Source organism: Strongylocentrotus purpuratus, unplaced genomic scaffold, assembly GCF_000002235.5.
Source record: "Strongylocentrotus purpuratus isolate Spur 01 unplaced genomic scaffold, Spur_5.0 spur5_scaffold_1, whole genome shotgun sequence".
NCBI classification, from domain to species: domain Eukaryota; kingdom Metazoa; phylum Echinodermata; class Echinoidea; order Camarodonta; family Strongylocentrotidae; genus Strongylocentrotus; species Strongylocentrotus purpuratus.
Genome location: NW_022145594.1, coordinates 42450915 through 42464002, shown reverse-complemented (window position 1 = coordinate 42464002; position 13088 = coordinate 42450915). Strand labels below are relative to the sequence as shown.

The 13088-nt window shown below is 40.4% G+C and overlaps 1 protein-coding gene and 1 non-coding gene across 2 annotated transcripts in view; one reads left to right on the top strand and one right to left on the bottom strand.

Moving 5' to 3' along the window:
* LOC585630 overlaps nucleotides 1-11473 on the top strand; it is a 63548-nt gene extending 52075 nt beyond the window's left edge. The window contains exons 27-37 of the mRNA XM_030978805.1: nucleotides 274-393; nucleotides 1203-1496; nucleotides 2086-2189; nucleotides 3211-3301; nucleotides 5564-5668; nucleotides 6107-6287; nucleotides 6949-7245; nucleotides 7820-8024; nucleotides 8865-9006; nucleotides 9485-9769; nucleotides 10744-11473. Of these exons, the coding sequence (XP_030834665.1) occupies nucleotides 274-393; nucleotides 1203-1496; nucleotides 2086-2189; nucleotides 3211-3301; nucleotides 5564-5668; nucleotides 6107-6287; nucleotides 6949-7245; nucleotides 7820-8024; nucleotides 8865-9006; nucleotides 9485-9769; nucleotides 10744-10836 (1917 nt within the window). The 3' untranslated portion in view covers nucleotides 10837-11473. The remainder of the gene's footprint in view (nucleotides 1-273; nucleotides 394-1202; nucleotides 1497-2085; nucleotides 2190-3210; nucleotides 3302-5563; nucleotides 5669-6106; nucleotides 6288-6948; nucleotides 7246-7819; nucleotides 8025-8864; nucleotides 9007-9484; nucleotides 9770-10743) is intronic.
* LOC115921528 lies at nucleotides 3761-3878 on the bottom strand. The gene has a single exon (XR_004062937.1). It is a non-coding gene; the product is annotated as a U5 spliceosomal RNA (small nuclear RNA).
* Nucleotides 11474-13088: the final 1615 nt, after the last annotated feature.

The following is a 13088-nucleotide window of genomic DNA, read 5'->3' as shown; positions in this document are numbered from 1 at the left end:
TCAAATATCACCCCACCCCCCCCCCCCCCCCCTTCCGTTTTCCTGCTCTCTTGTCCATATTCTCTTCCATCTCTCTTTTCCTCCTCTCCTTCTCCTTCCTCTTTTCCATTCTTCCTCATATCCCAGTACTACAGAATTATCCTTGCATAATTGACCTTTCTCTTGCTTCTAGACAGTTTCTTCCACAATGTAGTTTGATGACCTGTATTCAACTTAATCATTTATATTCCTTCCTCAATTAATCTTTATCTATGATATTTGTTATTATCCCAGAGGGTTTTGGAACAGGCAGAAAACAACAAGAAGATTTCAAAAGCGAGGATGATAGAATATCAGCAAACCTTCACCAGGAGGGCAAATGAAAAAATCAGGAGCTTACAGGAGAAATATCAGGCAAGTTGTGGGTCTCATAGTCTGTTCACAAATAAGGAAATTTATAAGAAATTTGTGTAGAGAAATGTATAAAGAATCATTGTAGAGCGAACAGAGCATACAGACAAGAGATCAATATCGTATAAAGAAACGTCCTATAAAGAAGTAAGTGGACTGTAAGCAGAAGCTTGCCGAGCTCAAGGAGAGATACGAGAAACTGGTTCTAGCCTTGGGCGATGAGACAGATTCTCTGAAGAGTGAGATTGGTAAATATCGGGTAAGTACAAGTTTGTGTTCATTCTATTAGGTACCATTAAAGCGCCACTGCACTGGTTTGGCCAGGAGGGATTAGACCTCCCTGCATGGTCACTGACAGGTGGTTATCTCATTAAATAAGCTTTCAATTAACATAAGAAAGAGAGGATCATGGGGAACCAATGGTCACCAATTAGGCATTGTTTGCTATATAGAGGGTGCAAGTAAATATAAGAAGTGCAGTGGGGCATTAAAGCAATTATATGTGCATACTGTTTATTGCAAAGCACCATGTTATGGTCAACTGGCCAACAATTCGTAAACCAACACCTACCGTAGTTCCCACTTCACAGACAGAGGACTAGATGCGAGAACCAACAGGACAGCTAGGGAAGCGGTGATTATGGGACCGTACTGCTACAGCTAACCCGAGATGGGAATTGTGTATTGCTAATTCAGTCCAAACTACAGTTTGAGATGGCGTTACAACAGCAGATGCAGAGTGGGCCCGGATGGAAGGTCACGTAGAAGGTCACTACTGAAGATAAACAATCATTCCCTTTTTTTTGCAACAGAATTCTGTCAAAGACAAAGAGAAGACTAACAAGATGCTTGAGAAGCAGTCTAAGAAGTTGACGACGGAAAAGCAAGAACTCCATGACAATGTGTCCAAACTCCAGTTTGAGATGGCGCTGCTCAACGAGGATCGTCTCACCGCAGACTCCAGGAGGACCCAGATGGAGAAGGACATGGAGGAGTCTCAGAAGGTTTTCAAGGAGCTGAAGGGAGGGTGGGATGCCTTGGAGCTACGTCTAAAGGCCAGGGATGAAGAGGCTGTGAAGTCCTTGGGAAGGGCGTGCAAAGCTGAGGTATGTGACCCTGTCTCTACCACCACATTCAATTCTTTTGAATATTTTTTGTTGTTGTGTGTTTGTAAACTTGCACTGTTGGAAGTTATGTTTTCATCACAGTGCAGTAGAGTATATTTGTATAGTAGCTGTGCTATATAAATTGATCTAATTATTATTATGTTTTACTATTATATAGTTCAGGACGTACAAGTCGTTCTTTCTTAAAGGTGCTGATTGTTTGATCATTTAAAACTGCGCGAGCACTGGGGTGGACGGAAATAAAAATATGGAGATTTTTTTTTTTTTTTTTTTTTAATTTCAAAACTTCTTTCATTGTTTTATGTATTGATCAGATCTGAATTAAGGAAATGAAAATAGTCTGCATCTTTCCTAGAATTCCTAAACAATGCAAGGGTAGTTTGTTTCATGTGACCTCGCTACTTTTTTTCCCTCACAGGAATTAGAACGCTTCTAGATAACTTTCACTTGTACCAGTACTTGCCCTCAAAAAAACATTTGTTAAACTTGGGCTTAAATGAATTAAACTAAACAATGCTTGTACTAGTGTTCTTCATCACTTTCTTCATCCATTTCCTTTGTTTTGTAGATCCAGTTCCTGCATCTGTTTATGGCCAAGGAGCTGAAACCATTGGAAGAAGCGTGCAAAGAAGCAAATAGCCACATTCAAACTATAGCTAACATCCTCCAAAAGTAAGATTGTTTGTTTGTTTTAAAGTCCCACTGTACTACTTGTAGCTACTTGCTCCCTCTATATATCAAACAATGCCTAATCGGTGCATGTTGATCCCCCATGATCCCCTTTTCCCGAAAGGGAGGTCTAATCTAGTGCAGACAGGCTTTAGGGAATGATCTTAAATGCCGTTGATCCAATGAAGTGTGGTCCTTATCCAAGGCTGGATACTAACCGGGCCGCAGACTGGTGGGTGCCCAAGATCCTAAGTAGGGACCTCAACATTTCAAAATGTCATAATGGGGCTTTTGCATGCAGTCCTTAAAATTTCAGTCCACACCCCATACTAAAGACTTGGTATGTACGGCCCTGTCTTACTCGCCACTACCCAACAACCTTCATCAAAGAAATAATCAGACTTCAATTTACACATCATGTCGTCAATCAACGCCAATATCATACAGGTGTTCCTTGTAACTTGTGTGAAATGTTGAATCTTTATTGATTCTCAGTCCTTTAAAGACCTCTTCAGAGGATTGCACCACAAACCTATTCTCTAAGTTATATTCACGCCATGCAAACATGTACTTTCAAACAATATTTGAGATGTATATTTGTCACAATAATTCAAATATGTCTTTCTCATAAGGACGCTCATTTAAAAGACATTGATATTCTGTTGGTTACACTGCAGTGCACCACACTAACTTTTTTTTTTAACTTGGGTTCAAAATTAAATTTTAAGGGTTCTAGTGCAATGGGCTGCTGTTTTTTTGAAGTTTTAGCTGTCCCCATGTTACTGGAACCGTGTTATTTAATGTAAAACATGTGCAGAGTAACCACTGTCATGGAAATACCTGGAAAGTCATGGAAAAGAAAAAGAAAAAAAACTAAATATGGGTCATAGAAAGTCAAAGTCTCAAATTTTTGTGATAACCCTGATGTGGGTCCAAACTGAAATGATACTTTCCTCTTCAGATAAAGTTGACTGTGGTCCCATTCACTGAGATTGATGTATGTTCATTGTCATTTGTTTCACAGTAACCCGATGATGGAGGAACATGTTAGAGCCATCAGGAGTATGTGGCAAGATTGCCTCGCAACCAACCAACGAGCTGCATCAAAAGCACAGGTAATACACCTATCATATTCATTTAATGTCTTCTGTAGAATTTTGAGTGTGCGAGGTATTGTGAATGAAAATTGGAAAGCGTGTTCACTGATCACACATCGTAACTCTATTTCAAAACTTCTTTTCTTTTTACTTCTTCTTTTCATGTTACAAAGTTTATCTTGGTGATCAGTTACCCAACATATGCTGGGAAGACACTCCCTCCAGGCCTTATTTTGGCGAGGAGTGATAGGGTTAGGGTTAGACTTGGGCCTAAAGTTAGGTCGTGTGTTTGGTCAAGGGTTAAGTTCAGACTTTGGTTTATGGAAGGGAATATCTATTATAAAACCACCTGCATTGATTGGACTCACACTGTCACTGCTTGGTAACTTGAATACATTTGAATTCTAATACTTTACTTAACTTTAATCCATCGATGTTGGTAGGACAGAGCCTGTTCATCGATCGATTGAATTCCTTTGCATCAAATAATTTTAAGCCAGAGAAAAATCTTTATAGACTCATCAATGTGTTCCTCTGCACGGAAATCTTTAGTAAAAGGCGAAAGATTTATGCGTATTGCAGAAAAACCACCCATGCTGACTCATGGGTGACATCTCATTCTATTTAAAATTCTTGCTTTGTATAACATGACGTAAAGTCCTCGTAGCAAAATTGAAATACCCCCTTGCTTCTTGCTTAGATGGAGGTATTGGGAGGCTGCCAAGAACCACTGATCCCCAGGTCAACAATGTGGTTTTGCCAGTGATCGTTGCTGGAAGGGAGAAGAGAGATTGACAGATCGCCATAGTAACCCCCATAGTAACCACTGACCTCTAGGTCAATGGTAGTAACCCTAACGTGACTGCACCACTGACCTCAGGACTGCACTGAGTTGTCCACATGTGCAGACGAAGTGTCCCCCTAATAAAAATCCGCGCAGAAATTAGTCCTCATTAAGAAGCTGCATTCCGTTGCATGAGTATTCACTGATAATAAAAGTACATCTTAATATCAATTAAGATATAACAAGCTTCTGACACAAGACAGAAAATCGTTAAATAGTGCAGTGTAAAGAGAACTTTCTTGTTATTATCAATGCGCGGGTGAAGGGGGTGTTTCAAAACCCGAGTTTGAGGACTCATAATTTATGAATGGGGTTTTTCAACCAGGAAAAACCTGAGGACTGTCGCTTCGACTTGGAGAAAAAGACTAGGCCACTATAGACTGAGAAGAAGAAGAAGAAGAAGAAAAAGAAGAAGAAGAAGAAGAAGAAAAAGAAGAAGAAGAAACAGAAGATCGAAGAAGAAGAAGAAGAAGAAGAAGAAGAAGAAGAAGAAGAAAAAGAAGAAGAAGAAGAAGAAGAAGAAGAAGAAGAAGAAGAAACAGAAGATCGAAAAAGAAGAAGAAGAAGAAGAAGAAGAAGAAACAGAAGATCGAAGAAGAAGAAGAAGAAAAGTGGCCGCCAACCAGAGAGAGAGAGAGAGAGAGACACGGACACCCGGGGAATGGATCGAGAGACAGACATAAATAAACATGATCGAGGAGAGAGAGGTGGGAGAGACAGAGAACTAGGGAAGGGGGAGAGAGACTGAAGGAGGCAGCCTGAAAGAAACAGAGTCGGAGAGAGAGAGAGAGAGACGGAAAGTAGCGCGAACTATGTTTGGAAAACAAGTTGATCAGTGGTTAGGCCTCCTCTGCAGCAAGCAAAGAAGGGGGTGTTTCAATACCCGACTTTATGGCCATTTACTCGGGTTTGCGAGCTACGAGGGGCAGACGTAATGGTCATATAATTGTCTTGTTATGTCATTTGCTGAGAGCCCGAGGACTATACCTGCTCATTGACTTTTTCTTGATAAGAGTCTTGCCGACGCCCTTCTGGCTTTCTGGCACACCAAACCAGGTTTTTGTCTTATGTTTCACATATTACATGTCACACCAATGGGAAATATAGTTCTTTATTTTTATATGGACAATAACATCTTGAATGAATGACTGAATCTCAAAGCGCTTTATTTTTATTTGTAAAGGAGCTTTATAAATTGCAGCTACAGTCAAACCTGTCTACAGCGACTGCCCAAGGGAAACACAAAAAGTGGTCTTTATAGACAGGTGGGCTTTGTAGACAGGTTCCTGTAATACATTTTTCAATGAGAAACAATTTTCAAGGGAAACAAAAAATGTGCTTGTTGTAGACAGGTGGTCTATAAAGTAGGTTTGACTGTATTATTATTATCATTATTATGTTTGTTTTTTAACTATTGTTTGGTGTGTTTTTTTCAGAATGAATTTCAGAAACAGGTAAATGCCATCCAGAATGGTGCTACCTTGGACTCTATGAAGCCTGTGGAAGTCCCTGCCCCTTACAAACCTGAAGGTCTTGTCAAGGTAAGACACACCTACCATATTCTTTTATGTATTCATTTATTTCTAAGGTATTCTGGCAAGTTATTTTGTAAGACATTGGCTGCATATGATAATGCCCTTTCCCCATAAGATAGGATTTATTCGATTAGAAGTCCAGTGCAGACCTGCCAACCAGTATGATTTAGTTGTATTTCTTATGATTTTTAGAAGCAAATATGACAGTACGATTTTCCTCAATAAAGTATGATTTAAAATTTTTAAAAAAAACAACAACCAACGATCCATACAAAAATTTCTTCCTGTATGTAGGAACTGTAAGAGGCATTGATCTGCTTAACAGTCCATGTTTATTTTTATGAATACAACTTTTGGGATTAAAGAATACAGTTTTTGAACTCCAGAGATTGGCAGGTCTGCCAGTGTGTAACTGATTCTCTTATCCTTTTATTTACCCTGTAGGGAGCGAGCGGCTCACCCACCTCCCAACCAGCCTTGACCCTACCTTCCTCCATGGCCCATGAACCAGGCATGGCTGCCCCAGCCCCAGGCTCATGGACGATGTCGGCCCCCAGGATGAAACCTGTAGACCAGGATGGGATCATAGCGGCGCCCACGGCAGAGGGGGTGCCTCTGAATGGTGGTGAGTTTTTTTTAATTCAAACTTGGAAATTAGACCCTACACTTCACTACTCTCTTCTTCTTCCTTTTTGAGTACAGACCTCTTTCCAGAGTATTATCGTGCAGGTGCAGGTGGACCACTACACCTGGGTTTCCCCCTACTCTTATACGAATAGTGCAGTGGGTTCTTAACGTGCAAAGGTAGTGACTCTTCTCTACACAGGGCTTCAATTTAACATCCTATCCGAGGGACGGAGTGTTTTAACCCGCATCTATGAACAAGGGAAGGGGCACGTTAACACACAACGCAGGTTTCAGTCATCAGCCTGGGTGGGAGTCGAACCCGGGATCTTTGGTTCGACAGGCGGATGCTTTACCGACTGAGCCAACTCGCCTCCTCACAGTGTCAAAGCCTTTCAAACCAATATGCATGAACAATATGGCCTATGTGAGATCACACATCCAGGAAGGGATGATGGCGGCACCCAAGGCAGAGGGGGTTCCCCAGATTGGTAATGAGTTTTGTATTCCAGGTTATCTTCAATAAAATGATCACAAGGAAATTTTTGGGTAATGCTTTAACAAAATCTACGGCAGAAATTTTAACAATTTGTTCATGTCTGCAAAATAATTGAGTCACTTAACACTTAACTTCCAAATGTAACCATTCTTTGATTCCTCAGCAGGTGTGGTGGAGAACCAACCTGCTTCTCACACCAACCCTGAAGCTCAACGCAAAACCTTGGCCATGGCCCAATCAGAGGCTATGGCAGAGGCCCAGGCCCAGGCTCAAGCTCAAGAACAGGAACAAGCTCAGGCCCAAGCGCTAGCCCATGCACAAGCTCAGGCTCAGGCTAAGGCTAAGGCCCAGCAGATACAGCAAGCCCAAGCCATGAGCCGAGCCCAGACTCCACCGGTAGTCTCCCAGGGAGAAGCAACCACTCAGCAAGCTGCTATGTCAGGCAACCAGCAGTCTAATGGTAAGTATGGGCTTGAGAATGAACCATTGGGTGTTTTTATCACCATTTTGTATGTATCTTTGTATAGAACTCCTATTACAGGTCATTTTATTGTACTAAACCCAAATTCAGTGATGATTTCTCCATAACAATAAGGTTAACACCAACGAAAATCAGTTATCATTGATGATTATTAGATTTTTTTCTTCTTTTTCTTCAATATATGCTATTTGATGTGTTGATTTTGTACCTGTTTGAGATCTTTTTTGTGTTTAATATTGTAAGGAAAAGTAAATTCAATGCTTTGTTTAGCCATCCATTCATTTTATTGTAATGTTGGTAATTCTGCTCATTATTTTAACATACTGATTTATTGTTATCAACCTGTCAAATAACCATTAGTATACAAGAGATAAATCTTTATATGCCGCACAAATAACCTCCACGTGCCACATTGTATTTATCATTGGATAGATACACCAAAGGCTTCCAGATGATCTATTTTCAGTGCAAAAATACATCAGTCCATACTTACTCATTAATTTAACAATGTGTTTTTCCCCTCCCCACCCTTTCTTATCTTTCATAAAACCAGCTATTCCACCAAACATGCAACACGCTCAGCATCAAATGCGGATGTCGCAGCAACAAGGGGCTGCCGCTCGCCACCAACATCAGGTACAACAGCAACAACAGATGCTTGCACGGCAGCAATACATGGAACAACAAGTGGCACGACCTAAGAACAGTTTTGAGCGGATTATGCTGAGGCTGCATGGCTTCTTCCCTAATTACAACAAGTAAGTGGAAACAGAATCTGTATTAAAACCCCACTGCACCACTTTTAGATACTTGCGCCCTCTATATAGCAAACAATGCCCAAGCAGTGCCTGTTGGTCCCCCATGATCCCCTTTTTCTTATGTTTATTGAGAGCTGATCTGATGAGACAACCACCTGTCAGTGACCTTGCAGGGAGGTCTAATCCCCCTGGCCAAACTAGTGTAGACGGGCTTTAAAGAGAATGTCGGCTTCTGGTGAAGAGGAGGCCCGATGGCTCAGTAGTAGAGCAGTTGTCTCGTAAGCAGGAGGTTCCTGGTTCAAAATCAAGTCGATGCACTAGTGCCCTTTGGTTAGGCATTAATGCTCATTGCCAAGTCCCTTAAAGAGGACTTAAAGCCGTCGGTCCCCTATCTCCTTACTTACAAGCACATGCATGCTTTCTTAGCATTCAGGTAAAAAAAAAAACAAGCAATAATGAATAATATGATTGCTATCTTGTTGGTTGTATGTCTGTTTGGAGGAATATCATGTCTCATGGAAAGGGTTATTCTTCAAAAATGCCTCATATCTTAACTATGACAAGATATGGCTGAAATATTTTGGCCAGACTTTTCATGCAACATGTGTCTGTATTTCATTATACCCGATTCATATATCAATGCTGAAAGGTTTCTTTTCTATAAGGCTCTTTTTCTTCTTTAATAATCTACATCGACCTCCATAAGAATTGAATCTGCGTTGTCACATTTTCACAATTTTCCAGCTCAATATCCCTGTACCGGTATCTATCTACTATAAGTTTTCTTTCAAATTCAGTATTTTTAAGATTCATGTTTCTCAAAATCTGTTATCTTGACAGGGTTCAGCTGACTGGTTTTCTGAAGGAGGTCCGCACATCTAACAATGGCTCCCTTTCTGGTCTGTCGGTGGAAGAGATCGTCCGTCGTGTTAAAGACCTCGTCCATCAACGGCAACGCGAGACAGCAGGCAATGCTTCTCAGGTGAGGCCACAAGGCGACAATTGGCTATCGAGTGTTCTTGTTGAAAGACTGTTAGCAGCTACTGGATAAGTCAAATGTTTGTGTGTGTACATATAGGAGGACCAAGGTATTCTAGCCATTATATTTCCTACACTCCTGACCACATCTAAGATTGCATATGTGGTCATTGCCTTAAAGTAATAAAGATCTTAAGGGTGTGATTTGGAAGCTGCAAAGCAAGGTTAGGATTGATAAGTTTGTATCAATAACATGTTTGATAATTCTTCTTGAATATCTTTCTATTATTCCCTTGAGTTTTGTAATTCCATGAGCACTGCTGGACGTTTACGATACGACCTGAACTTCTGTTTTACTGATAAAAATAGTGTCGCAGAGATTAAATGCTGTAATGGCAGCTAAGCTAAACCCAGATAAGGCGGTATATAAATGCCTATCATTACTATTATTACACTGTGTTCCCATGGCTTACATTCCACAGAGGATGCAGAACAAGGGCTTCTCAAACCACCAGGGCATGTCTGGAGGTCGCCCCACTGCCCCTCCGGCCACCTTCAACACCCAGCCCAAGCGATCCTCTTACTACAATGCCCCAACCCCACCCCAGCCGGCCTGGTCGACAGTGGGCCACATCCAGGGGCTTAACTTGCACAAGGAGCTTGTCGATGGAGAGGCGGAAGAGGAGGACCCCTGCGTGATCTGCCATGACGAGATGAGCGGGGATAACACCTTGGAGATAGAGTGTGGGCATATCTTCCACATACATGTGAGTGATAAAGTATAAAAATGATGCATGCGCATGAGTCCATTATACAATCTATCGGCACTTGAGTTGAGGCTGTGTGTATCTATCGCAGATTGATTGTATAATGGACGAATGAAAACATGCATCATTTTAGGGGGATAACATCTTGGAATAGGAGTGTGTAATATCTTCCACATACATGTGAGTGATATAGTGTACAAATATTAGACAGCAGTGAGGGCATTAGTAAGAATTACCAACACAAGGTACCTTTGGAACAGTCTAAAACGCCTGAGGCGATAGCCGAGTGTGCTTGGACTGTTTCGAAGGTATCAAGTGTGGGTAATTTTACTAATGCCCGAAAAAAAATGATGTGTATTATTTGTTAAATGGATCAATGTTTTATAAAATGATTTTACTAACGGACCGGTCATAAGTATTTACTAATGACCAGTCATTAGTAAAATTACCTGTTAGGGAAAATAAATGCCTGGTCACGTGTACGCTCTCAACCAATCATTCGATTAGTATCCGCTTCATCATCTTATGATACAAAATAGTTCATATTAGGTAGGGTGTAAGTATTCATGCATGATTTGTCATGACGAGACCAGTGTTCCAACCATTTTAAAGGTCACAAGGAAGCAAATCCCCAAAATTATGATTCTTTGGAATCCCTTTACGTGGGGACAATGTAAAAATGTGAAGCACATTTCAAAACATGTAGTTTCATTGCTTTCCATCAATGAAGTATATCCAGCAATGTCTTCAGCAATTCATTAAGTACTTGGACCCCTTACCAGGAACCCGTTTCACAAAGCCTTTTTTCAATGACAAATGACAAAAATCAATGACTAATCTGCAGATAACCAGTCAGAAGCAAGGATTTCAGTAGCTTATAACAAAAACTGTCATTTGTCACTGATGACAAGTTTTGTAAAACAGCCCCCAGGAGTATTACAAATTGACACTCTGTTTCTTTAATTTCCATGTAGTGTCTCCATGAATGGCTGAAGCAGCAACAAACTTGTCCGACGTGCCGTAACTTCACCATCCTCAAGGATGACTACCCTTCACTGCACAAGTAAGAGAGAGATGAGACGATCAGATCTCTCAAAATTAAACTTGCTTTCTTCTACTGAAGAGGGGATTTTTCAAAGTCGTGTGCCTTAGTTTGTTACTACATTATCTTCTAAAACCTATCACCTCACCAGGATCATCTTTTTATTTTTCTTGAGAAAGATTGTTACTACATTCTTGTAGACGATTGTTGCACTTCACTCATCAATCATCAATAGTGATCTGTCAGTTTATGACAGGTTCAGTGACCCATTCAAAATTCTATATCAAGTGTCTCTCCGAGTTTCTCTCCAAGTTCCTCGGTCTTGAGCCAACCGTTTCATCGTTTCATACCCTGTTGCTCCACATTGTGTGATTACATCGTCTAGAAAGCCTTTTCGAGGTCTTCCCCTCTTCTTCTTTCCATGAATACGACCTTCTATGACTCTGAGCATCAGACCCTCATCATGCCGCATTATGTGTCCAAGCCATTTGTTCTGTCTCTCTCTAATCATTTGAATCAGCACCCGCCTTTCTTGAGCTCGATGCAACACCTCTTCATTCGAAACTCTGTCCCTCCAAGACACACCTAGTAATTTGCACCAGCACCACATTTCGACCGCCTCCAATCGCTGCATGTCCTTTTTAGTGAGTGTCCACGTCTCAGCCCCATACAACAGTACACTCCATACTAGAGACTTCACAAGACGCTTTCTCAAACTAAGGTCAATGTTGTGGCTCATCAGGATATCTTGTCTTCGAAAGAAGGCAGCTCTTGCCAGAGCTGAGCGCAAGTTGACCTCTTTGGCAGACTTGCCATCCTCAGTCAGCACACTGCCTAGATACTTGAAGTGGTTTACTTGCACTTCACTATACAAGTAAAAAAAAAAAAAAAAGACTAGCGGTACACATGTTGGTCAGATGTCTCATAAAACCTTTCATTATGTATGACTTGTAAGTCAGAGCTGCCAACCCTCCCAGTTTGTCGGGAGACTCCCCAAAATCCACCAATATCCCGACACACATAAAAAATCTCCCAGAAGTCCTGGTGGTATCATTTCATGTGCGGTTTCATGTTATCTAAGTGTAACCACGCACATGTGTGAGCTACTTCATATTGATTTTCTTTGATCTAGTCTAGTAGATATCATATTTTCACAATCTTTGGAAACATCTTAATATGAATGCACTTGTACAAAATGTTGTGAATGTGTTCTTGATAAGCTTGAAATAAGGTTATAATTAGAGCCCATTTGATACCTGTTTTTATGCAAAAAGGAGTAATATTTTGTTGAAAATTTTCAATCACCATTACAATAAAGACAACATCGAGTCACAGATTCTCAAAAACTTCACTGATTCCTTATAAATCATACCCAAATTTACTGTCAAAATATTCAAATATCAAAAATTTGCACACAGAAAGAGTGTCAGAAAGGCTAAAAACCAGGAGCTCCAAGGGGGCTCTGCCCCCTGGACCCCACCTGGACCCTCGCTTTGCTCAGTTCACAAAAATCTCCTTGATTACAAAAACCAAACGTTGGCAGCTCTGATAAGTTAATAATTTGTAATGTTATATGATGTTGATGATTTATCTACTCTGAATCAATGGTGATGTCAAAGAAAGCCATTTATTATTAGTGATCTTTCATTTTACCAAAATGTTCATGTATATGAATTATTTCGTTAGAATTAAGATGTTGTAGCTTGTAATGAGTTAAATTTTGCATTATTTCTACAAGAAAATAACCCAATTTTGTGATAATTACGTTTATTAAGGCTTGTATGTTGCAAAGGTATCCTTTAGTTACAAAGTTATCCACAAATTATTTGAATTGTGTCATTTTCTTTCCTACAAAAATGTATATTAATGAACATGGAATGTTATTATCAAACATTATTATTATGTAATAACATTATTATTTTAAACAGTAGTTATCATGTCTCCGCTACTAAGTAGATAGAGGCATTATGTTTTCAGGTTGTCTGTACGTCCCGTTTTTGTGATCGCGTTATCTCAAGAACAGATTGATGAATTCCCGCCAAACTTGGGTCATGTATGTATCTCGCAAAGCCAATGAATGATTAGCTCTTGGGGTCACGAGGTCGAAAGGCACAAGGCTCGCTATGTCTGCAAAATCAGCTTGTGATCACGTTTTCTCAAGAACCGATTGATGATTTCCTGCCAAACTGTGGTCATGTATGTATCTTGCAGAGCCAATGAACTGATTATATTTTAGGGTCAAAGATCAAAGGGTCATACATGTTTATGACAAATAGC